The sequence below is a fragment of the Toxorhynchites rutilus genome, chromosome 3 (assembly GCF_029784135.1).
Source record: "Toxorhynchites rutilus septentrionalis strain SRP chromosome 3, ASM2978413v1, whole genome shotgun sequence".
NCBI lineage: Eukaryota > Metazoa > Arthropoda > Insecta > Diptera > Culicidae > Toxorhynchites > Toxorhynchites rutilus.
The window spans coordinates 230,174,271-230,201,725 of record NC_073746.1 but is presented as its reverse complement, the minus strand read 5'-3'; the positions used below and the strand labels follow the sequence as shown (position 1 = coordinate 230,201,725).

The 27,455-nt window shown below is 39.8% G+C and overlaps 1 protein-coding gene across 2 annotated transcripts in view; it reads right to left on the bottom strand.

Annotated features, from left to right (window-relative positions):
* Positions 1–700: 700 nt before the first annotated feature.
* LOC129774039 (diacylglycerol kinase eta) overlaps positions 701–27,455 on the bottom strand; it is a 265,856-nt gene continuing 239,101 nt past the window's right edge. For both annotated transcript variants that reach the window (XM_055777737.1, XM_055777738.1), the window contains 8 exons: positions 25,975–26,250; positions 25,787–25,912; positions 25,498–25,715; positions 24,635–25,437; positions 24,430–24,573; positions 22,666–24,364; positions 9,010–9,443; positions 701–8,952 (listed from right to left, as the gene is read on the bottom strand). In XM_055777737.1, the coding sequence (XP_055633712.1) occupies positions 8,407–8,952; positions 9,010–9,443; positions 22,666–24,364; positions 24,430–24,573; positions 24,635–25,437; positions 25,498–25,715; positions 25,787–25,912; positions 25,975–26,250 (4,246 nt within the window). In that variant the 3' untranslated portion in view covers positions 701–8,406. The remainder of the gene's footprint in view (positions 8,953–9,009; positions 9,444–22,665; positions 24,365–24,429; positions 24,574–24,634; positions 25,438–25,497; positions 25,716–25,786; positions 25,913–25,974; positions 26,251–27,455) is intronic.

Sequence of the window (27,455 nt, the reverse complement as noted above, 5' to 3'; positions counted from 1 at the left end):
TCCTTGAATGCTGAGCTTCGGATTTCTGGGTCTCTTTCAAAGTCGAAAACGCATTTCGTCATTGAGTTTACTACAGGATACTGCGGTTGCGTAAAGAGAGGCCAGAAAACTGCGGCGTATCTTCTTTGATATGTGCTCAAAGACCAAGGCACTGAAAGTGAACACTTCAACGGACAACAAACATACGATGTTTAAAAAAATCAATGCATTCGTGGGCCGCATGCTGTCGGCTAATATTCGTCATTCACTGAGTTAGTTCTCAAATTTCGTTTGATTCTAAAATAGACAAGCGAATTGAGCATAATAGTTTTGTTGTTCCATATCATGGACACCACTTTCTATATTTTTCATACTCCGTTCCGACTGTGTAAAGATTAATGCCATCACCGATCGAACTTTGTTCTAAAATCATTCGCGAGTTTTGCGAGAAGATGTTGCCCTTGTCATGCAGTTCCATTTTACACCACATTTACATTTACATAGACATGAGGTACCTCTGAAATATTTCTGTAGAACGTCGAAATCTGAGTATCCATGTTGCCACCGTTAAGATGACGTAGCCAATCGATGGTCGGAAAAACATTGGGCCCTGTCATATAATCCGAGTTGGAAAGAATTTTGCTCGTTATTATTTTTATCCATATTGTAATGGGGTTCTTTTTTTTATTCATTCCATAAAAAATCCCTTTGTAGAGTGTGCTTTCTAAAGTTTCTTTATTTGAAGGATATAATCGGAATCTGAATGTTTCACTATTATTACTTTCCTCATATTGCACTGCAAAAAGAGTGGGAAAATTGTGGGGTAAAGGTTTTAATTCTACAACACCATCGTAGATTTTATCATTTTACCTGCTGTTTTTTTTACAAATGGGCAATATTTCAACGAAGTTTGTACATTGTAAAAACGGAACCTTTCGTCCGAGTTATTTCATTTCAACAGTTTTTATTGTAACAGATTCTACTTCAACTTAATTGCTATGCTTTTCGCTTTGTGTTTGGTCTGTAAGTTATCTATTTTGTTTATTCATCTGGTAATATTTGTGAATTTATTTGTTCTGCTTTTAAGTTGGTAAAGATTTGATTACTTCTTTTGTTATTTACTTCAATATCATTTATATTATTTTCCTTACTATATAAGACGAAAGTTTTACTGTGAAATGTTTCGTACGGAGGTTTTGTTGAAATTCGCTGAATTTTCAGAGTGTACAACGTACTGATTCCCGAATCATCGTTGGTTTACATGGTTTCCTTGCTTTATTTATATTATTGTAGATGATCGTGAAAATATCACAGATAGCATGCGTAAATTGATGACAGTCTTTAAACAATGTGAAAGGTATGAAGGTGTGCTAGGAATTGTTCGACTTGGAGTCGGTTGGAGTCGGTTGATTGATCCTCTTCTACATGGTTCAACATTGATTGGGCACTCGATGAATTTATACAATATCATGAAATATGTTGTTATAGTAGTATTCTGTCGTTGTTGTTAAACAGATTTACTTTTTATAGATATATTTTCATTGTTGTGCAACTACTCGCCTATCAAGAACTAAACATTTAATATATTTGCTTTTCTTATTCATATATTACCTCGTTGAAACGATAGTGTCTGAAGTAGTTTAAACGGAAAAATGGTTAGGTGGATTTATTTTATCAAGCATCGAAGTCTTTGATATAATTTTTATTAAAATGAATGTCCATTTGTGTGATAACTGTACCCGTAATGGCGGTAACATCGTATTCAACACTAACAAGATATTATGCCCCCGGTATTTGTTTACTGTTTGTATTACGTTTTTGGTCCTTCACTAAAGCAGTCTGTTTGAAATATATTATAGAGTTATTTTTTGAATAACTATAAGAACCTAGCCAACAGTAATATTCATAAAGTGATCTGCTCATATCATCTTATCGCATTGTGGATGTTTAGAAGCCGAAATAGCCACGCAAAGTACGCCAGCTAATATCATCAATCAATCAAAAATGATCGTTCGATCTCATTTTAGAACTCCGCATGGACTCTATTTTTCAGGTTCTTCAACAAAATATACGGGTACACAATCTATAACGAAGGAAGACTTACACATCCTAGAAAGACTTTACGATATTCACTTATTCACTGAAATTCAGATTAGTGTACAAAAAACTGTATAAACTACGAATAATTGTACGCTATTCGATCTGAAACTCATCACTCTCAAATTGAGTTAATGTGTCTATACACTGTTTGAACGAAGCCAAGCAGTTGACACTTTTTGATGGATAAAATTTAATTAACGTGTATTGATGGTGCTGATCAAATATATTTAAAATAGAACCCACAAAGCAAATATCTAGTTCTTGTTTTCTGAAACTTTTTTTGGAGCTGTTCAACAAACCATGAACTGACATACGTTAAATATTCCAATCAAATGTTCGATGTTTGACATTGTTTGCCACTGTTGATAATTGAAGTAGTATTTGTACCAAATTTTACCAGTCGAAAACTGTAAAATATGTGACCTCCGCGTTACAGTGTACTTCCACCTTTAGTGAAGAAGATCTTGCCACTAAAGTATGCGTTCAACATCAAAGATTATTTTCCAAATCAAAAAGTTTTTTAATACTTTTTTATTCTGTTTAACTGTAAGAATTATTTTTCAGTTTTATATGGTCCGATGAATAATGTTTTTTTTCTGTACAACGTAATTATTTATTTCCAAAATTTCTGTTAGATTGCTTACATGCAGTAGTGGACAAAACATTTGAATCAGCTATAAACAATTATAAAAAACGTCAGTTAACTTCAATGTTCTAAGATGGGAACTGAATTGTCATTGATTCTTCAGCTGTATTGTGTCCCACAATAACATGAGAAATAAGTTGTTTTATAAAATACTTTCTTTGTTTTCCTTATTCAAAATGGAGAAACCAGAGAAAGAGGCTCTGTTGTACAACTTAAGTATTGTGTTCTGCGTTTTCTACTTATTTACAATGAATATCACAAAGTGGTGGATGTGTTTTGGTCCAATTAAACGAATAAAAGGGATTGTGCATTCTTTCGTGTATATTGACGTGCTTGTTATGTTGTCGTATGCAGAGTAGAAAATGCCGATAAAACTTTTTCCAACAAGATAATTAACCCAAGCCTATCACCAAATTGGTCGAACAGTAGTTTAATGATAATAAAATCACAGTAATGGATCTCCGGACATCTACTCGATCCGGAATGACTATGAGAGATCATCATTCGCAGAAAAAATCGTGAATGAGTCCGCCATTAGGATCTTTTGTTCGAGCAAATCCACCAGGTTTTGAGGTCCTATAAAGAAGTGAGAGGGTTGGCAAATGCATTCGTATTTCGAATATGCTTCAAGAATTTTATGCAATTCAGAGTATTGGAATAAAATTTCCTTACAAATATCGGTGATCGGACTGAGATGAAGTAAATGAAGACGAAGATGACACTTTCGCTCAGCAATTCGGGATTTTCTTCCCGATAACATAGAACATCTAAACGTATTTTACATTGATTCATACCTCATCTGGAATTGTGCTGACAAACAGTGTGCAAAACACGTGATGAATATCGATGAACAAATACAACGCCACAAGAAAACTCTCGCGTGACGCATTTGGTGAGAAAATTGCGCATTACAATTTTTTTTTCTGGGTAAAGTAGATTATCTTTGATTATCGTCTGAATGAGTCGTTTTTGGTTTGATGATTCACTCACTTATTAGCTATAGACATTTCATTGTTTCTTATTTAGTTAATTTTGAATTTAATTTTCAACATAGTTCCTTCTAATTCAGCAATGGTCAACATTAAACTGTCAGTTGGATATATTTAAATCTAGGTTGTAGACTTGTTTTACCAATTATGTTACCTACCCGCGATGTAGAACCTTACTAGCGATACTTACGAGTACTATGAAATTTGCCTTTTGTCAACAACACGATTTCTATTACTAGTTTTTGACTCAAATAAGTATCTCAACGTGAATATGGTTACATGATATATTCTATGCCTAACGTGTTGTTAAAATTTGATCCACTCGCTTTGCTCCGTCGATCAAGAAATATAGAATTTCAATTGGGATTGGTACTTAAATGCTACGATATATGCCAAAATCTATGAACTCTCTGTCCCCTTAATATTGGGCGGGTCTGGCTGGTAGTTACGATTAACGATTAACGATTGTCTTTTCATTGTGAGAGAATCTGAGTTCGGCCCTCGAAGAGAAAACCGGGAATGTCTTGTTTGCACATTGAAGTTTCTGTTGATCAATTTCAGGATGTAGGGTAAGTTTACTCGCACAGCGAATACATTCATTGTAGTCAGCCTAAATTATGTACAGCAGTTGGAAGTGGCATTCAAAGCTGCTTCGACATCTCTGGAGGAGACTAGGCAGTTTTAAGGGTATTTGCCTTTCTTATACCCTGTATATATACCATGGCCTATTTACGACAGAGTGATACCGCAGAAATACCGATTTCCGCAGAAATAAAGGTTGGTAGTTTACTCTGTTTCTGGAGGAATTCGTAGGTCCGTAGGAAGACAGCTACCCGAAAGACATTCATCCGAAATCCAATCACCCGGATGTAACAAATACCCGAATGTGACAGTTTTTCGAATGGAACATCTACCCGAATGGACATTTATCCGGATGCAACAAAAACCCGAATGTAAAATTTGCCCGAATATACTACTCACTACTATATTTTCTTAGAAGGTAATTTTATATTTACAGTGTCCGACGAAACATTAAGACCATTGTTCAAGCAAAAAAAAAAGAAAGTTACAAAACTTTGAGAAAAAATCATCCAATTCAGTGCTTCAATCCAATTATAACAATTTAATTACCTTGTTCGAAGAAATTTATGTCTGTAGTTAAATCAATAGTCATTCATTAAAAAATGCGTTTTAAGCATACTTAACAACTAAAATGACGCATCAAAATTCGGCTGTTTCGAGTGTTATTTCAACCGATTTTTAAGAATAATTGATTGCTTCTCGGTGGTATTTTGTGTTTTGTGGATCCTGGTAATACATCATAAATACATCATGTATACAAGAAGTATGTAAGGTTTTAATTCTCGAATTCTAGTTCCAGTCAACGAAAAATTGGTCGCGCGCACGGAAACACAGCGGATGGTCATCCGCAAAATGTCCAAGGCAGACAGCAGCCAACGCGAAATCACAGAGTATTTGGGACGATTCAAAACCTTTGTGTTTAATGCCCTCCACGACCGCATAAAAATCCGAAACGACCGGACGCACAATAAAAATGACCGAAGAATGACTCTGCCATAAAGCAAGCCTTCAAGAAAGATCCCTTCATGGCCTTGGAAAAGATCCGGGACGAACTGAACTCGTCCGTGAGTGTGGACAGTTCAGCGGCGGTATAAACCCCCGGAAGGCCCGGATATCGACGCCGAAGCATCTGAAGCCGCGAAAGACCACTTCGATAGGATCGGTCCGTAAATATACCTCATCAGCTCGGATGGAAAAACATGGGTCCATCGCCTAATAGGCTGTGCGTACATGCCACAGTATACCACGAAGACATTCAAGCATGGAGGAAGGAACATTATGGCGTGAGGGTGCTTCTCCTGGTACGGGGTTGGCCCCTTGTACTGATCATGGATCAGTACCTCTACAGCCAAATGTTAAGGGATGTTGTGCTGCCACCCACCGTGTAGGAGATGACCCTGAAATGGCAGTTCATGCAGGATAACGATCCGAAGTGCACCGCCAAGACCATTCAAAAGTGGTTCCAGGATAACAAAATTAACTTCATGGAGTGGCCAGCGCAGTCACCGGATTTGAACCCTATAGAGACCTATTGGAGATCGTTAAAAGGTCGGCGTACACGGAGAAATCGAAAAATAAGCAGCAACTGGGGGATAGGATCCAAGCTTGTTGGTACGCCATTCCGATCACCACGTGCCAGAAGCTGGTGGAATCCATGCAGGTTACACGACCAAGTACTAACCCTAGAAGCTTTCCACGGTATGAATTTTCTTTTTTTTGTTTTTTTACCATGAATTTTAAAACCGGTTTTAATGTTTTTTTTGTTATTTGTACCTACATTAATTTCTAAACAATGAATCAGCGAATCATTTTCAAATTTCCTCATTACAATTTTTTATTTTATTACGGATTTTTTGTTGATCTCTCTTATTTGATTTATTCTTATTTACTATCAGAGAATCGTCAAACCGCATAAACTGATTTGTCGGAACCATTCCTTCTTCCTTCGGGTGAATTGTGCATTCGGGTAAATGACGCATTCGGATTTTTTTTTACATTCGGGTAAATGTTGCATTAGGATTTTTGTTACATCCGGGTAGATGTAATTCGGGTATCTGGTATATTCGAGTGAATGTTCTTTGGGTAAACGTGTTTCGGGTGAAAAGTATTTGGGTAAATGTTACACAACCGTCATTACTTCGAACGCCATAGTGACAGGGGGTTCATTGAAAGGGTAGTCTCAATTTCTCAATTTCTGAGAACTGCTTGGATCCGAAAACGCGACGACGACGTTAGTAGTTTTACTCACCATAGTAAGGCGTCCACGAAGAATGGTGATTACGAACCGTGGTGTGTATTCAACGGAAGTTAATTTTACAGTTGTTCACTTCTGCCATAAGACTCAATCTTTTTGATAACCTCATTGCTTCGGAGCCCCATCCAAGGACTACAAGAAACTTACCAAGTTAAGTAGCATTGATGAAAATCCATTAGGACGGATGCAAGAATCTTTTCATTCTTGCATTTGTTTCAATAAATAATTTCGCCTTCGGACCCATCGAAGAAAAAAAGGTTCACCAAAAAAGTTCTGAATACCAATTATTAGGCTCGCCATATCTTTTTATATAGTTCAAAGTCGCATATTAAATGATTGATCGACAAGAGCTGATCAAAATTAAGAATGTGGGTCTGCAGCTCGCTACAAGGATACTTCCCCAAGTCGAGGATCCTCTGTTCAACGTTGTGCTAAAGGGATATTCGTAATGGGAACATCAACCAGTTAGGTACTCTGCTGTTAATTTCGATATTTCAGAATATTTCAAGAATGGAGGGATCTATAATTGCTAAATAGTTCATTCCTTGTCACCTTCGTTGTCGTTTTATTTTGCGTTGGAACACATCATAATCTGATGATAAAGAACAATCGAATAAAACCTGGTCCGGATTAAAAATTTTAGCTAGGGCTAGAATCATTTCACAAACTTCATTGTGCAAACAGACGTAGGGTTCAGTAATATCACCGATACTCGAGAGATATCAGTGTTGGGAAAAGGCTACAAGATTCTCATCAAAGTCATTATGGTTCTCTAAAGCACGTAGGTTATGTTCCAAAGCGTACGTAGTTATCTTACAACATACGGTAAAGTTTCAAATTTATTTCTACCAAAGCCACCAGCAAAGAACTTTCCCACTCACCGGAGGATGCCCTGAATACTATTTATATATCTCTACAAGAAGAAACATTCACATATTTTCCGTAAATCTTGTAATTATAATACTTCATAAAACTAGTTTTAAGGATCATGAACGAACGAATCTTGCATGTATAATGTATATATTCTAGTTCCATCTAGTTTAATGTTGCTTTTTTGTAAATTCATCCGTCCACACATTCCACACATTTTAGATTGCTCGTTAATAAACACTCAACAGCACATAAAGTAGGAACACAAATGGCAAAAGTTTGTTCTGTTCGCTCTCGATAGATGTTCATGTTGGTTTGTTATGTTTGTTTTAGAATACGTTTGCTTTGTATTTTTTGTATTTTGTATATCTCACGTATGTTCTCGTCAAGTTTAACAACATTGGGAAAACAATCAGGATCAAGGGAAGTGGGAAATTTACGTTCGCACACACTGACTCGACCACAGTTTTAATAATGGAGAATTTGTAACTAAACCACACAATCAACATTACGCTTATGTCTTAGGCTTTACATCTTATGATTCGAGTAAAATTGATATTGGTTGATTCCTGTCGTTGCTACTCCAGCTTGTAATCCATCAAACTGTCGGCATCCGGGGTACCGATTGGTAACACTATGCGCTACGCTTACATTACTAATTAGATGCTTATGTTTCTCGTTACTTCCTCTAATTGTTTCATTGCAATGTTTGCTTTTCAGTTGTTCATTGAATATTATAGGTTACGGGGAAAATAGTACTAGACAGATTGGAATTATACGTTTTATACGTGAGTAAACGAAGTCTTTTAGTTTCATGATTATTAAAAAAATGTAATGCTTTTTGCTCTCAGTGAAATATCGCCGGGAACGAAATGCATTTTTGTGTATATCGACAACTGCTTCGGAATAGTGTTCAAATTATTAAGTTACTTTCAGTAGTGTAGTATAGCGTTCGTTTCAATGTGATGGACTGAACGGTCTACGCTTTATCCTCTCGAACTACCGAAGTCTTTGATTGCTTGCAGTATACGTTTCACATGACCAACTTTTGTAACTCCTAAATCTTTTAGGTCCCGTCTGGCCAGCGTGAGTAATTCTTTGCCTCGAATGTCATTCTTAATGAAACTGTCCACATATTCCGACAACTGCATGGCCTCCAGCCATGTGACCACTTCACCGACGCCCCAATTGCTAACAGCATCCCTCGAGCTGGTCGCTCCAGCACTATTTTTCCCACCAGACGCTCCGCTTGATCCCTGATGACCATGGGATCCATGGTGTCCACGCAAGCGCAACCAGAATGGTTTCTGTTTCTTACGGTGATCAATATCTTCGTGCGGTGCTAGCACATTAAGGAACACCTTTGTCTCACCATCACTCGTCTGTTGGAGACTACACTTACCCAGCTCCATTTCCATATTGGCCAGTGATACGCTCAGTTTTGTTTCAAGGTCTTCGCGTAAAATTAGGCTATGGCTGCGTTCCCGCAGCAAGTCGCATGTATCCTCATACAAACGACGGGTAGCTCTCACCTATCAAGTACACAGTTATTTTGTACCGAATCCAAACTAAAATGTACCAAAGCTCACCAGTTCCGTCAGCTGTCGACGCAAATTTGGCCCCTCTATGATTTTCCCCCCGGGATGAATGGATTCCAGAGCATCGGCCGTTTTGGACGCCACCGCATACAGGTCCGGTTGCAACGATGGGTGGGAAATAATTAAAAACTTTACCCACTTCACCAGAGTGCTAACACACTCGATGAAGTTCAGCAGCAGGTAGGTTTCCCGCTCGGAAAACACATGCTCGGATGGTGCCACCAGGTGTTCCGATGCAGTCGAAGATTGCTCGCGGGCAATTGAAATGCTGTGCTGGCGTTGCTTTTCCTGCCAGCTTTTCAGCGATACTTCCAGCTCGCGATTGCGGCACAGCATCTGAACCCTATTCTTGTGGATGATGCGAATTATTCCCGCCTTCTGCAGCCATGCTTCACCGTCTACCTGGACGGGAACTGGCTCTCCGCCTAAAAATGAAAACGAAAGTAATATATGAAATATATTTGAAGTATGATTTTGTGTGTATCAAATTGTAACCGAACTTCGTGTGCTATTGGCAAATGGTAAGAGATACACTCTAGTGCATTTCTATGTGTAGAAGGCAAGCAATTATTCAAAAATACTTTAAAAAGACCTTCAATGGTATTTTGAAGATTTTGAATCCACAATTATGTGAATTTATCAGTAAAACCCAGTTACACTTGAAATGAAAATTTACCTAAAAAACTGTAGGGGGTTGTGTTCAAGACACGACCACATTGTAGACGAAGGACTAGTAAATTATTGTATTCAATTCTTTTGCTTGATTGATGATTCATTATTTTCCGTGAGAACAATACCTGTCATATGCCGGAATTTGTTTCAGTATGTCAATGTACGCATTGCACTGAGTGTTCATCGCGAATGATATCGTGGGGGTCTTTTCCAATGCTAATATCAATATGAATGTCAATATCAATCCAATGCTGATATCATGAAAGTTACACTCGGTCACAGGTTACCACATTTTGTTCCGCCCAGCGCCATTATTCCACATTGTTTAATTGTTTCAATCTACATTTGGCAATCCATAAAAACGACAACTATGTGTGGCGGGATGCAAAAATACAGGAGCACTCTCCGCCAAGCGGTATGAAAATCGACACAAATTTTATTCATTCGTCTTCAGCCTTGAAAAAGCCATTTTTACGTGTTTCCTTCTAAGTTTTATAAGTTAACCTAAACTCTCAGAGAGAGTTTGTCCTTTAGAGAGGCCATTTGAACGCCCTCACCTCAGCCGCCGAGCTTTGTTAAGATTATTGTCTGCTCGTTAGCTGATGTGATGATGGGATTCGATTATAATGATGATGCATTGGAATATAGAGGCTTTATACTTTTCAATTTATTCGCCTCTATGAGGTCTTGTGATTTTAATTCGTGAAAAGAGGTAGGTTTGTTCCCAATCGCAATATTAGACCCGTATTTTTAATTTTCTTCGTTAGAGTACTCATTTCCATTTTAGGGTCTTTTTCCAAAATTTACATTCTCGAGAATTCAGAACTTTTGAACTACTGGACCGATTCAGATCATTGACATATCAAATTGAAGCTAGTCTTTATCGGTCAAGTAGTTCAAAAGCTATGAATTTTTGAAAAAATGCAGTTTTGGAGGGGAGGTGGAAAAAGTTGATTCTTCGAACCACCCTAAAATAGAAATGGGCCCTCTAATGAAAAAATTTAAAAATTCCGGTCTAATATTTTGCGAAAAGGAACAAACTTACCACTTTTTACGAAAGTCTGAAAATCACTATATCGGTTTGGCATGGAATGGCTGTATAAATATGCCACAATAAAAAAGTTCAATTACCCTCTCATTGTTGAAGATCGACCCTATGTGTAGAAGGATTTTTTTCATCAAATATGATTGATATTTTGAGAGATTCTGGATATTTTTTTTGCGTGAGGAAAGTTGTTTCTGACTTGAAGGGGATGAATCTAAAACTGAATCTTTTTTTTACATTTAAAAAACCAAAAGTATATGTATAAAAACAAATAAAATAATTTTTTTTTTACTCGATTAGATACAGTGAAAAGATATCGGAGACTGTATATAATCGAGTCCGCCCTGCATTTCCTCTCTCCACATTGTCCGTAGAACGAACACTGCATTTGAATTTAATTCACAGTTATACACAGTATGTTCAATAAATAAAGGGACTTTTTATTTAAATCATTGAACACGTAACGCCATCTGTGGAACGTTGATAGCATTAGAAAGGTAAAGGTCTCACCTTTCGAACGCAGCCAACTTTATGTAAATCGGTTGATAGGTTAAAACGTTACGGGCTTTTTAATGACAGTATGTTTTGTGCTTGTGTCGTAAAAATACAATGGAACAAAGAGCAAATAATAAGGAGTATTATAGTGTAGAGACACGAATTTTGGACGTTTTTTCGAGCTCCGTAAAAATAAAACAAAGAATATTTTTACTATCCATTATACCATTATTTGTTCATCTATCGTTTAAGAATAAAATAAAAATTGAACGGCGAAAAAATATTCCTAACTAGAATAGTTACGAGCTGATGAAGTGAGAGGGTTCAAAAAAAAAAGTTGTGCCGTGGCGTACACGATTCCAACCCTTCTGGTATCTGAAACAAATAAATCAAACAGATTCTGAATCAGTAAAGATGCCGCTATCTTATGAACGTCGGACAAGTCAAACATCTTTCTTGACAAAATGGTGGCCGTTTGAAAAACAAAATGCAGTTTAAAACGTGTTTTCTTACATTTCCCGATTTTAAAAAAATAGTAAAATTTAAAAAATATTATTTTTAGAGGTTCATGCGATAGAGAGATGCCTGCAGAATGTATAAATTCGACATGAATCGGTTCAGTAGAACTTGAGATATCGTGTACGCCAGTTTGAAAAAACTAGTTTCGAGAAAAACGCATTTGAAGTTCATTGTTATGGCCGTAACAGGTTAGATACCGCATCACTAAAATGGCTATAGCTCGGTAGATAATAGGATTTTCGATAAATCATTTCTAGGGTACATTTTTGAATGCCTAAACTAAAGAAACATGGAGGAAAAAAAATTGTTTTTTTGACGTAGAACTACGTCTTTCATTAAGGGTGCCAAATCAGAAAACAGGTCACGTTTTTATGAAATAAAGTTAACGTTAATAACTATTTTTGCCGCGAATGGATTTTGGCGATTCACATACTAAACGAATCGGAAATTACGTAAGATTTGTTTAATATGCTATACATTAGAATCCCCTGGTTTGTAAATGGTTAAAATTCATGAAAACTTGAGGCGTATCCATTTTCCCATACATTTGTTCTGTCCATTTGTGTGCTTTCCCGAACAGACATGTCAATAACGAGCAACTTATCGACGACCAACGGAGGGGAAATCGTAGGATTCAAAGTCCCCATGAACAAAGGAAAAGTAGAAGAATGAAGGGGAATACTAGCCTAGAGTATAAACAGTGGATCTCGCTGAGGCAAACTTTCATTCAGCATCGGACTGTTGAACAGTCCAGTTCACTTTGCTTTCGCTGCGCTTCGATCTAAGATTGGACCCCCACCAGTGGTAATCCAACTTGGATATCGTCGTTTGGTTTTTCTGTTCGTTTTTCACGTTATTCGTATCGTGTGTTTTTCTTTCCGCGTCATAAATTGGGCGCTTCGCGTAGTATATGATGAGCAAGAAGAAGAGGAAGGCAGGCTCGAGCCCTGTAAAAAACGAACGCATTGCCAGGGGCAATAATATTTCGAGGCAAGTGTCATCCAATGATGCACGCGATGTTGGTGCAGTGAAAAGCGCTCGCACTGAACCGAGCCTTCGTGAGTGTCACACCGCATCGCACAACAGCGAAGTAGGCGATTTCGGCGCGTCGGTCGAAAATGTAAACGCCGTTACCCAGGCAGCAACCAAAATCAAGCTCCCCCCGTTGGTGATGAAGGCGGTCGCTCTTGACAAACTCATCAGCGAATTCGCATCGATGGGTGTTACAGCAGAGTACAAGCTGTGTGGCATAATTCAGTCTTTTTCCAAGCAGTTAACATTGTTTGTTTTCCGTCATTATAAGGGCTTCATTGGTGCCTTTGAGAATGCATCAATGCATTAAACTGACGTTATGGCGAAGCAGGCGTTAAGGTTGTGCTTTGGGGATTATTTGGGGAATACCAAGCATCTTGAATGTCTTACTGGAATGTTATAAGTTATTTGGGTTCGCGTGCCAGTTGCAAAACTGCCTTCAGCTAGGATTGCATTAGCGCTATGAAGCATTGCTACTGCGCTATCATTGGTTCGACAACTCGCAAGCAGATCGGACAAGTTTTTAATCGATCCAACAAAGGTGTTCTTTTTCACCGGTTGCGCTTGCGAGTGGAGCGAAGTTTAAAGTGGTGCGCGCTGAGGATCCAAATCAGACACATTCATCACACACGCCACACAGCCGCGGCAAGTAGAAATTTATTTTTCTTTTGTTTCCCTATCATTCCTGCCCGATTTACACCATTGTTCAACTTTGTGTTAACCAAATCGGCAAACGTTGGCATTAGGGGTGATCATTATTTCTTATATACCGTTGAACTTTTATTGGATTTTTTTTTTCATTTTATCATTTTATTTAACATAAAATAAATTGAATTTAATATTCGCATCATAACCTTATAAAAAATATTTTTTTCACTTATTTATTTATTTTGATTATCATTATATTCTGTTCATATCGAACAGTTGACCGATTTTTTTTGATATGGCTGAGGGCGGGAAGGATCCCCCATCGACGCCATTGAATATTTCCGATACCGATCCTCCTCCTGAAGAGCAGGAAGATGAGGAAGAAACTTCTGTATATGAAGTTGGAAGTTCCGAAGATGAGGACATTGAAGAAAAACAGGATTTTCGTCCAAAAGAATACCCTAGAGGCTCCAAAGGCCCATTCATTGTATACTTTAGTCGAAAATCTAAACCTCTCAATGTCATTCGTATCTCGAAGGAACTTACTCAGAAGTTTTCCGAAGTTACCGAGATTACACGGATGGGGCCAGACAAACTACGAGTTGTCGTCTCAAGCAGGACCCAAGCGAACGAAATCACGCGCTGCGACCTCTTTGCGATTGAGTATCGCGTATACGTGCCCTGTTGCAACGTCGAAATAGACGGCGTAATAACCGAAAAGGGTTTGACTCGAAAAGAGATTATAGATGGTGTCGGTCGATTCAAGAACTCTTCACTAAAAACTGTGAAGATTCTTGCATGCGATCGACTGAAATCTGTGTCACAAAAAAATGACAAAAGGGTTCTCAATCGGACAAACTCTTTTCGTGTGACTTTTGAGGGTTCCGACCTTCCAAACTACGTTGCAATAGGTGCACTTCGTTTACCTGTTCGATTGTTTGTACCCCGGGTAATGAAATGCAACAAATGTATGCAACTCGGTCACACGGCCGCCTATTGTTGCAATAAAAAACGTTGCGCAGATTGTGGAGAGAGCTATGATGAGAATCCTTGCGCGAAAGAGCACAAGTGTCTTCATTGCGGCGGGACTCCTCATGATATTATTCAATGCCCGGTGTACAAACAACGAGGGGAAAAAATCAAGCGTTCCTTAAAGGAACGTTCCAAGCGGACTTATGCAGAAATGCTTAAGAGTTCCGTTCCAACGACTCAGGACAATCCCTACTCCATTTTGCAGAACGACGAGCCTGTTGCTGACGCTCCCAATGCAGGAAGTTCCGGTACATCGCAGGGTGCCGTCAGGAAAAGAAAAATTACTTCTTTTCCTTCACTCCCCAGAAAGACGACCGAAACTTCCCAAGTTGGAATGAAAACTCGAATTGAACGTGCTGAGAATAAACCGAAGCAAGTACCTCCTGGTTTAAGCGGTTCTTCTACGCACCAGGGGTCCTCAGCACTGCCCGGAGCAGCACCCACCCCGTCTGTTCCATTTTCGCGGTCGACGCAACAGCCACAATCTGGTTTGACCAGATTGCGCTTTCTGACCTGGTGGACAACATTTTAAATGTTCTAAATATAAATGACCCTCTTAAAAGCATAGTATTATGTTTGCTTCCGATTGTGAGAACATTTTTGAAAGAAAAATGTGGTTTTTTAGCAGCGTTCATTTCCCTCGATGCCTGATTCAGTGCAAGAGGTCAAGGATTTGACCACTGTAATACAGTGGAATTGCAGAAGCATCATCCCTTAACTAGATCAATTTAAATTTTTAGTTCATAGTTCTAACTGTGATGTATTTTCCCTCTGTGAAACATGGCTTTCTTCAGCCGACGAGCTGAATTTCCACGATTTCAACATTATTCGCCTCGATCGAAATGACTCGTTTGGTGGCGTACTATTGGGGATCAAAAAATGTCACTCTTTCTATAGAGTCACTCTCCCATCGATGACAGGCATTGAAGTTGTCGCTTGCCAGACACAAATCAATGGCAAAGACTTCTGCATTGCCTCGATATATATTCCTCCAAGAACCATAGTCGGCCGCCATCAGTTTTTTGATATCATCGCGGCATTGCCGGAGCCGCGGCTAATCTTAGGTGACCTCAACTCCCATGGAACAGCATGGGGGTCACACTATGATAACAGCCGTGCCACGTTGATTTATGATCTGTGCGACAACTTCAACATGACAGTTTTAAATACAGGGGAAGCAACTAGGATAGCCAACCCTCCTGCACGGGCAAGTATGCTAGACATATCACTTTGCTCTTCTTCGTTATCCCTGGATTGCACGTGGAAGGTAATCCAAGATCCCCACGGTAGTGACCACCTGCCAATAATTTTATCGACGGCCAATGAATCAGGTTCTCGTGAGTCAGTCGATATTGCGTATGACCTCACGAAAAATATTGACTGGAGAAAATTTGCAGAAATAATATCTGAAGCACTTGTTTCAATGCATGAACTTCCTCCACTCGAAGAGTATAACTTTATATCGAGTTTGATTTACGAAAGCGCACTTCAAGCTCAAAAGAAACGTGTTCCTGCTACCACTTTCCGACGTCGTCCTCCATCACTTTGGTGGGACAAGGAGTGTTCAAAGGTCTACCTTGAAAAATCATCCGCTTTCAAAAAATTCAGGAAAACTGGATTAGTGGAATGGTTTCGAAAGTACCAAGTTCTAGAGCCAAACTAAAAGGTCTGATTAAAGCAAAAAAGCGTGGATATTGGCGGAAGTTCGTCAATGGTTTGTCAAGGGAAACAGCTATGAGCACTCTGTGGAATACGGCTAGGAGAATGCGTGGCTGGAACCATACAAATGAAAGTGAGGAATACTCTGACCGTTGGATTTTCAAATTTGCAAGAAAGGTTTGTCACGATTCCGTTTCTGCACAAAACGTCGTACGCGACATTCCGCTCCAAGGCGATTATGAGAATTTTTCGATGGTAGAATTCTCAATTGCACTTCTCTCATGTAACAATTCAGCCCCGGGGTCGGACAAGATTAAATTCAACTTATTGCAGAATATTCCTGACTTGGCAAAACAGCGTTTGCTGAACTTGTTCAACAAGTTTCTGGAGCTGAATATAGTCCCGCATGACTGGAGACAAGTGAGAGTGATAGCCATACGAAAACCCAACAAGCCGGCTTGCGATCACAATTCGTATAGACCGATTGCAATGTTATCCTTTATTCGTAAATTGTTAGAGAAAATGATTCTACTTCGTTTGGACAAGTGGGTTGAAACGAACAATTTGCTGTCAAATACGCAGTTTGGCTTCCGCCGAGGTAAAGGGACGAACGATTGTCTCGCGCTGCTATCTTCTGAAATCCAAATCGCATTTGCTCGCAAAGAACAAATGGCTTCCGTTTTTCTCGATATCAAAGGGGCATTTGATTCAGTTTCCATGGAAATTCTCTCAGAGAAACTTCATAATCGTGGACTTTCGCCAATTCTGAATAATTTTCTGTACAATTTACTCTCAGAAAAGCACATGTTTTTCAATCATGGCAGCTTGAAATCTTCTCGATACAGTTTTATGGGCCTGCCACAAGGCTCCTGCCTAAGCCCCCTCTTGTACAGTTTTTACGTCAATGATATAGATGATTGTCTAACTAGAGATTGCACGTTGAGACAACTTGCAGACGATGGAGTTATTTCCATCACGGGTACTAATCCCGCCGTTCTGCAAAAATCCTTGCAAGATACCCTGAACAACCTGTTCACGTGGGCTCTCAAGCTGGGTATCGAATTCTCTACGGAGAAAACCGAAATGGTCGTTTTTTCTAGGAAGCACGAACCCGCCCAATTCCAGCTTCACCTATCCGGCAAAGCGATCAGGCACTCGATGTTTTTCAAATGCCTTGGAGTATATTTTGACTCTAAATGTACCTGGGGAATACACATTGCGTATTTGAAACAGAAATGCCAGCAAAGAATCAATTTTCTCCAAACAATAACCGGAACATGGTGGGGCGCCCATCCAGGAGACCTCATTCAGTTGTACAAAACAACGATATTATCAGTGTTAGAATATGGCAGTTTTTGCTTCCGATCAGCTGCCAGGATTCATATTCTCAAGCTGGAGAGAATACAATATCGTTGCTTGCGTATAGCCATGGGGTGTTTGCATTCGACACATACTATGAGTCTCGAAGTTTTGGCAGGAGTACCCCCGCTTACTCTTCGGTTCACAGAATTATCCTATAACTTCGAAAATCTACTCCAACTGACTCCTCAGTCAAGTTTTATGTCTTTATACCATGAGTACCTTACCCATGAAGTGCACCCTTCACCGGGCATCTCCAACCAAGTTTGCTTCCCATACTTTTGCAATACCTCTGTCAATTTTGATCTGTCCATGCGACAAAAGATCCATGGAATCCCAGATCATCTACGCTCCGATTATATTCCGGAGATATTTTCGGCAGAATATGGGAAAGTTAGATCTGATAAAATGTTCTTTACTGACGGTTCATGCATAAACGGGTCCACTGGCTTCGGCATCTTCAATGAAAATTCCAGTGCCTCTTTCAAACTCAAAGATCCTTGTTCCGTGTATGTCGCTGAACTGGGTGCGATATACTACGCTTTAGGGATCATTGAAACATTGCCCATCGACCATTATTTTATTTTTTCAGACAGTCTCAGCTCAATAGAGGCAATCCGCTCAATGAAAGTTGATAAACGCTCATCTTATTTCATAACAAAAATAAGATATCTATTGAGTGTTTTGGTCGAAAAATTATTCAAGATTACTTTAGCATGGGTTCCCTCTCATTGCTCGATTCCGGGGAATGAGAAAGCGGACTCGCTAGCTAAGGTGGGCGCTTCAGAAGGCACACTTTTTGAAAGGCAAATTGCTTATAACGAATTTTTTCACATTCCTCGTCAGGACACACTCGTTAGTTGGCAGCGCATGTGGAGTGAAGATAAGTTCGGTCGTTGGTTACACACGATTATCCCTAAGGTTTCGACGAAAGCTTGGTTTAAGGGATTGAATGTCGGTCGTGATTTCATTCGCGTGACATCTTGGCTTATGTCCAATCACTACAACCTAAACACGCATCTCTATCGCATTGGGCTCGCAGCAAACAATCTTTGTGATTGTGGCGATGGCTACCACGACATCGAGCATGTTGTCTGGTCGTGTATCCGGTTCCATGCTGCTCGCTCTCAGCTCTCTAGAGCACTGAGAGCACAAGGCAGACAATCGGATATCCCCGTCCGGGATATCTTAGGTAGCCGTGATCCTGATCTTCTGCTTCATCTATACCTGTTTAATGATGTTTCCTTCGTTGTGTCCCCGTTTCATATCCCTCCTATCCGATCTATAAACTTTTACTTAGTCGCGGCAATACATACACACACTCTTTACAGATACACGGAACAAAGGTTGTGCAGTCCACTGATTATTCAACAAAAGCCAAAGGTTGTACCGCTCATGACAACTCTACACGAGCTGATGATTGCGCCGGCTAGTGACCATTCTATCCTGGATTCCTCGAGAAGACGCACCACGCTAGATATGGGGTACAGACTAGGGGGCGTTGCTGATTAATGGTCAGCTGCATCCCAATAGGAAGTATCCCGTGTCGGGCACAGGTACAGATCATTGAAGACAGCAACATCACAATTACGAAAACACTTGTAATACTAACCTCGAGCCAACCGCGAGTAATCGGTTACATATTACTAACATAGTTATAAGGTAAACATTGTCGAAATATTGAACTCCCGGCCCCGTCAGGTTGATGCCATATGAGCCTTAATAAAAATATATATTTTGAATATAAAAAAAAATTGCTACTGTTTTCGAGGTTGTTGTTAACAAAAAGAGTTTATTTCGCTTGTTTAGTCACCGAGAAAGTAAATGTCGTTCTGGAATTTTGTATGTGTTTTCGCTTGCCAGTAGCAAAACTTCCTTCACTAAGGGTGATAGCTGCGCTTCTCTCGAGCATGAGAAAGAAATACAACTTTTTTTTCGAGGCCAGTAATATTAACAGAAGCGTTTCTTTTGAGAATAGCGCAAAATGATGAGAAGTGTTTTATATTTCTAGTAGTTTCAAGCCACCAATGTATGGCTCTGTATGCATGCTATGGCGAACGCTTGTTTGGCGCTTGCTTTACGTTGTACGAACGATGCCTAGAGGTGCGATTCCTTTAAGGCAATACTAAATAACATGTAGCATGATATTTGATACTTGCAAGTGTTGTCATTGTTGTTGTTTCCATGCGGTGCCAAAGATATATTGATGTAGTTATGGGATGTGGAATAATGGTGCTGGTGCAACATGTATATAATCGACTCTAGCCGAGTCTATGTCAATTGCGAAAAAAGCAAAAAAAAAAGAAAGGCGTTCGAGGTAAATTTTCATTGCATTGACATGAAATAAATTGCGACTTACGATCAGCTAGTGTATTGTTTTGCGAAGGCAAGAATGAATCATCAATCAATTATCGTCAACAAATTCTACAATGAAAAAACCATTTCAGAGATTATTCTACTAAGCAGTTGTTTCTAAAATTTCACAGCATTATAGAATAATATCCGAAGGTAGAAAAAAGCGACTTATATAGAATAACAGCGTAGTTCTACGTCAACAATGCGGTCGTATCTTTGACACAACCTCCTATATTTTTTGCAAATTTCTAGAATACTGCCTCAAATTTTGTTTTTGTGTGCCCCCTAAAACCTCTATATGCCTAATTTGGTTTTACTTGCTTGATTAATTCTCGAGTAATGCAGAAATTTGTGTTTCGTTTGTATGGCAGTTTCCCCTTAAAGAGGGGGGTGAGTGTCTAACCACCGTAAAAAACATTTATTGCGCCCTAAAATCTCCACATGTCAAATTTAGTTTCATTTGCTTGCTATATGAGTAATGCAGAAATTTGTGTTTTATTTGTATGGCAGCCCTCCCTTAGAAGTGTCGATTCACCATAGAAACATTTGTTGCACCCTAAAACCTCAACATGTCAAATTTGGTTTCGTTTGCTTGATTAATTCCCGAGTAATGCAGAAATTTGTGTTTCATTTTTATGGCAGCCCCCCCCCTTAGAGAGGGGAGAGAGGTCTCGAATTATCATAAGAACCTTCCTCGACCCCAAAAACCCCTACCAATTTTTATGTCGAACCGTTCTGAAGTTTCCGAGTCCATAAGAATCAGACAGACAGACAAATAGACAGACAAATAGACAGACAAATAGACAGAAAGAAATCCATGTTTATATATAGACTAACTGATCGTTCAAGATTTTTCAGCCACTTGCAAATAACATGTTTCTCCGTTACATGGAATAAATATTTTATACAGAAAATTTGATAGAATAAAGACAGCCCTAAATCGGACAATTCCTTCCTCGAGTTCTGCTCTTATCAACACATCCAGCGATCTTTTTTTTTGTATAGATAGAAGAAGATATAGGAGTGCGTTTCATCACATTAAAATCCAGTTCCAGTTGCGAACAAAGATCAATTTCGCTAGCGCAAACATCAAATGGACTAACAGCACTTGTCGCTATATAATTGTAGAACATATGGGAGTTTAGTTTTCCGAATTTTCCCTTTTTCCTTCAGAGTTTTCCGAAAATTTCCAATTGTCATGTTTGGTTGGAATATTTTTGGTTGAAATATGTGTAATATTTTTATGGGACCCCCTCTCCATTCCAGAGGAGGGAGGGGTGTCATACCATTATAGAAACATTTCCATACCCAAAACCCTCACATCCCAAATTGTGCTTGATTAGTTCTCGAGTTATGCAGAAGCTTGTATTTCGTTTGTATGGCAGCCCCCCTTAGAGAAGGGGGGAGGGGTGTATTCACCATAGAAGCGTTTCGTGCCCCGTAAAACTTTCACATGCCGAATTTGGCTCCATTTGCTTGATTAGTTTTCGAGTTATGCAGAAATTTGTGTTTCATTTCTATGACAGCCCACCCATAGAGAGGGAGGAGGAGTGTCTAACCACCATAGAAATATTTATTGCATCCTAAAATCTCCACATACCAAATTTGGTTTCGTTTGCTTGATTAATTCTCGAGTAATTAAGTAATTTGTGTTTAATTTGTATGGCAGCCTCCCCTTAGAGAGGGGAGTGAGAGTCTAACCATCATAGAAACATTTACTGCACCCTAACACCTCAATATGCCTAATTTGGTTTCATTTGCTTGATTAATTCTCGAGTAATGCAAAAATTTGTGTTTCATTTGTATGGCAGCCTCCCCTTAGAGAAGAGGGAGGAGTATCTAACCACCGTAAAAACATTTATTGCACCCTAAAACCTCCACATGTCAAATTTAGTTCAGTTTGCTTGATTAGTTCTTGAATTATGCAGAAATGTATGCTTCATTTGTATGGCGGTCCCCCCATCAGAGAGAGGGGAGGGGTGTCCATTCACCCTTGTAACGTTTCGTGTCCCCTAAAACATTCGCATGACAAATTTGGCTCATTTGGTTTCATTTGCTTGATTAATTCTTAAGTAATGCAGAAATTTGTGTTCCATTTGTATGGCAGCCCCGCCTTAGAGAGGGGGAGGGGTCTCAAACTATCACGAAAACCTTCCCCGGCCCCAAAAACCCCTACATACCAATTTTCATGTTGATCGGTTCAGTAGTTTACGAGTCCATAAGAATCAGACAGACAGAAAGAAATGCATCTCAATGACCTCAATTCTGATCATGGTTTGTCTGATTCACTGATGTTGGCTTGTCCACATGATAACTATGGCAATCACTTGTCGCGCTGCAGTTCTTTTGTTTTGTTGTCTTTCGCGCGAAGCAGAAATAAATTTTTTTTGTGTTCAGTGATGTTCACCCTTAAAAGCCCAAGAAAAGGCAATATTCTGAAGAAAGCCTAAAGTATGAATGAACCAAGATGATGACAGTAAACTCAAACAATGAGAAATGCAATATCTACTTGAAAACACGATTTTTTAATTCAAAAATTGTGATTTCTATAACCGGACAAACCATGATCAGAGGTAGACAAACCATGATCATAATTTCTTTTTGAAGAAAATCGGTCAAAAGCATAAACAATTGATCAATTTGAACGCCTTATGCTATTATTAGCAACTAGAGACTTGGGGCTTCTCAACAAACCCAAACAAGTATTGATTACATGTGATTTCCATGAAGAAAAAACGATTTGTATTTCCTAGTTGCTTGAAACACCCAAAATCGGACAAACCAAAATCATTTACCTTATAGCTTGTGAAGAAACATAAAGAAATACTCACACAAAATATTTATCTGCACGCTCTGGCACTGCGCGATCCGGTGATGCTGGATGTTGATCAACCGAGAGGCAGCCATCTGAACAGAACCGAACACCGCCACCACCTCCAGGATGCGGTCGTCGAAGCTCTGCGGCAGGAAAATGTCGTCGTCTTTTGTGTTGCCCCAGAAATTGGTGCCACCCATAAAGCTTGGAATATTGAGCACGACGATTCCTTGCAATGAAGGCAATGGTATTCGCTGTCCGTCGCACTCTAGCTGAACCCTCTGCTCGAGATTTTTGCAGGTCTGCTGTACCAACTGCTTCGAACCAAGCACTCCATACCATATGTAGTTCTTGGCTCGCGATCGACACTTCTCCGGGTGTTCCTCTCGCTTCATCGCAAAGTCCAAGGAAATTTTAGCATCGATTCCGATTCCAAAGTAGTTGTTCATAACAGCCTTCTCTTGATAGCCTTCCATCAGGGTTTCATCTGGATCCATCAGAGGACTAACCGCAGCACACAGAGTGTCTGCGTTAGCCAATAAACACTTGGAAATAAAACTGTTATTAACATTCGGCCAAGTAGGTAATCTAACCAAAGGATTAATGATCGGCAGTTTTTTGACTTTCTCCTTTTGTTCTTTTTTCTTTTTCTCCTCGTCTTTGCTTTCAACATCACGTTCAAAATTGAACAGTCCCATGTTGGAACTGAATATATTGCTTTTAGAGCTGCCAAGTTCAGGTTTGAACATCAAGCTTCCGCAGCTGATGCGCCTTGAAGCTGCTGGTGAACTATTCAGGAAACGTATATGGTCCGAATCTAGACCTAATAAATTCGGATTATTGCCCGAGTGCCGTCGATTAATGTCAATCTCTCGTGGTGCCAACATGTTCGGCGTATGACTCGAGTGGCGTCGAATCTCCGGCACGCGCAGTGATCGCAACTCATCACTCATCGCCGGTGAGGGTGGTTCAACGACGACGTTTATTGTTGGAATCCCTGGTGGCTGCGTTTCATTCTCTTGCACCTCATCGTGAATGTCAATCTCCTCGTTTTGTTCTTCTCCACCCACTGCCCCATCAGATTCGTTATCATCCTCAGATCTATCATCCTTGTCTTCTACTTCCGAAAAGCTATCCTCGTCGGCATTAGTTGCAGTTGAGCTTAGTTTTCGGTATTCTATTCCCGATGTTCGCACCGTATCCGTTTCAGTGACTGAAGGGTCAGACGGAGATCCATGGGGCTGCAGGAGAGTTGCAGCCAAACTTTGTGTATTCTCGTATTCGTTCTCCAGAAGGTTCATTGCTCTGCTTGCCAAACTTCTAGATGGTAAACCGCGTCCAGCTGGTCTTTTGAAGCTCTTCCTCGCTATATCATTTCCCTCGACAAACTTTGCCAGACTGCAGTATCTAGGTTCACGAACTTTCTGATCGTCGCATCTGTTGTCGATGTCGAATACCCGATTTTCGAACCCAAATTGATCCAACTCGTAGCAATCTTTTTGTTGTTTTCTATTCTTGAAACTACGTCTTTTTGTGTGGTCTAATGTGCAAAGCGTTGTGGTATCCTCAGTTATTGTGTTATCTTGGAGTGCACCTAGCAAATCCTGGCCCAACACCGAACTTATGTCGTCCATTAGGCTTTCCCCATGTAGCGCCTCGGTGGTGTCGCTTGTCTCCGGGGAATCAATGTGACTGAATCGATCCGTATCTAAATCCTGTAGACAAAATACGGTCAACATTTACCTTAATACTTACGTGATTTAAAATAATTTATTTGTACCTGAATCAAATCTGCGGTGTGAATCTGAGAATTGTTGTCTGATTGTCTGTCCAGAATCTCCGATGTTACGCTGCATTCTTCGTTGCTTATTGCTGAGAGAACATCGCTAGCTTCTCCCGGAACATCTTCGGATGAGGATCGCTCCTGTACAAAAAATAGTTGTGAACAATTGTACTACACATTATTGGTTACAGTAGAGCCATACCGGCATGTCTGTATCGATGATGGTGATGTTTTCGCTAAAATACATATTATCCGGTGGTTTTTCTAGGGTTGATAGACAAATATTGGGAACTTGCAGTGTGTTGAAACTTTTCGCGACGGGTTCATTGCACATACGTTGCAAGTTACTCCCAAGAGTGGTCAATTGCTGCTGCTGTTGTTGCGACTGATTGCGATAGAGGTTTCGTTCGTATACCTCTATCGGTTGGAAGTTTTGATAGGCGGCATCTGTTTTTTGCTGATATTGCAGTTGGGTATGATGTTGTTCGATTGCTTTCTTGAATGGTTTGAACCCAAGCCGTTCGAATGCACTGCTGGCGTCCAAATCAAACTTCACCGTTTTCGTGTCGGATTCAAATGAAAAGTCATACGGGGCAGTCGTTGATTGCGAATCTGACGTGGTCGTTGTGGTTGACTTTTGGTTCAATGTATCATCTTTATCGGCATTTTCTTCGAGTTCATTGTCTACGTTTTCTTCGATGTTTGCGAGGCTTTCCACCACCTTGCGGAGTTCGACATGCTTTTCTGTGTGGGTACTATTCTCTTCAAGTTCCTCTATGCTGGGAATTCTATGAGTTTCCGGCACACCTGAACTACGACGACTTCCTCCGTCTGCAAATTGCTTCGGTACTGGTAGGTTAACGGTACTGAGGAAATGTTCGTCCATCGAGTCTCGCCGCTGGTCTGGCAGGGGTGATATGCATGTGAGTCGTGAAGTAGATACCGAAGGCGAGATTGTATGTTGTCCAGGTATTGGAGTCGGAGACCCTCCAGGTGTGTTAATATCTGAGAAATAGTAAAAACTCAGACAAATTCCGGGAATATTTTTACTCTGTCCAAATGTACCTCTAGTGATGACTGGAATTGAGAGTCGCTTTGGGGGCATATACTGTCCGCATATTTCGGTATACTTAACTACGTCATGAATTGCTCGCTTCAGGCTGTTCGCACGAGCTAAAAGTGCTTCTTTATCAGACCGACGGTCCAACGTACTTGTGCGCTCTTTGGAATTGAGTTTGTCTTTTTCATTTTTTTCTATCGTCTTTCTGTTTGTGGAAAAAGCGCTAGACGGAGTCCAAAATGGAAACAACATGAATGTCCGGAAAGAAATTCAGTGATTCATGTAAATACTTACGTATCTATTGGTCTTTCTGAGGCACTTTTTTGAGCAATTTCTTTCAGTGTTCGAAATAATTCGTCGTCACCATGAAGACCAGCTTCTTCTTCCTTCAGTGTATCTAAAAACATACCTAATTTTTGTCTGCAAAAAGATCAAAAATGGTGCAATTTTTCAGCTAACTTTTGTTTCACAATTTGACTTACCTTAAAATATCACATTTTGTACATAATTGCTCTTCGTTGGAGCTGTTTTCTCTTACTCTAGCGGTAAAATCTTTGATTGTTTCACACAGCTCTCGCGTCGTTTGCATTTTCGTCTGCGTGTCGTCGTTGGTCACAATTGACTGAAGGTTACCGAGCGCGTCATCCTCATATTGATACAGCAACGGATCCATGTGATACGAGATTGACATCCTCGGGGTGCGCGTTGGGGGCTCTACGATCCCAATCGGACCTCGTTCGTACACCATGACACTCCATCTGGATGGGGAGGAAGAAAGAATGCATGAAAATTATAGAAATAACTCTTTAGTAGAAATTATTGGTGGCCCTGAAAAGGACTGATGCTTTGCATTGCTTCATAGCAGCATCTGGAGATGATTGAATCATGGTTAATTCATGATTTCGCGAGAATAATACACAAGCTGGCCATATGTCGAAATTTGAGCCCTCATTGCTAATGCACGTAGTGCACTCAGTATGCATCGCGAACCTTTTGCCTACGTGTGATACAAACATACACAAACACTTTCCACCTGGTAGTATGGAAAGCGACGTAATGCATCCTTCCATCGAACCACTTCTTCGGATTTTAAAACAAAAAAATATATAATAAAAAAAGATCGAAATTACACTGCAGTGTGACGTCTTTTATTCAAAGCGCACTATCGGCCCTCCAAGATTTCGCTCTCAGATTTAGCATTGAAAATCGCTGGAACGAAACTTGAGTTGAATCACAAATGAGATTTATTTTACATTTGCAGAGTCTAGTTAACATTTATGTCCTGCCTTGCTTTTGCGCGTCAGTGCTTTGTGCATATTCTATCATGTCAATTATAACATTCTTTTTATGGCAGTTACACCACATTATAAAATGAATCCAAAATAAACTGATTGTGGGTCACAGTTCAGGGAACATCCTGGATAGTAACAGAAACATTCGACGGTTCCAAAGCGCCGCAACTGTATGCTTGACCCATTCTCACCCCTACTCAGCGTCAATGGTCCGCAGCTTTCAAAAATATTCGCAATATTTGTCGAGATATTACTAATACAGTACTCGTCCGCTAATTGAGGGTTTTTTAGTTAGGATGCTTTTTAATTGGGAGTTCGCTAATTGGGACGCGACCCAATTAGTCAGAATCAGTATGTCAGTTTTGCTCTGTTGTTTCAATGTGTATGTCAGTTTTGCTCTGTTGTTTCAATATCATTTTTGTTGAGGGGTCTTTCAAAGTTTAGGTTAAAAATTAAAAACAAAATTTTGCACAAAGGTTACATCTCAACTTTATTCTAGGAATAATTATACAACGCAATCAAATACAATGATTGCGTTCTCTGCTTCCAGCATTTCAGACCGTAGGATTTTCAGTTTCATTGTTTGGGTTGCATTGTTCTGAACGAATTGGATCACGTTATTAAGTGACTTCATCGCAGTTCCGTTCAAAGACTCCGCGGTGGTATCCAAC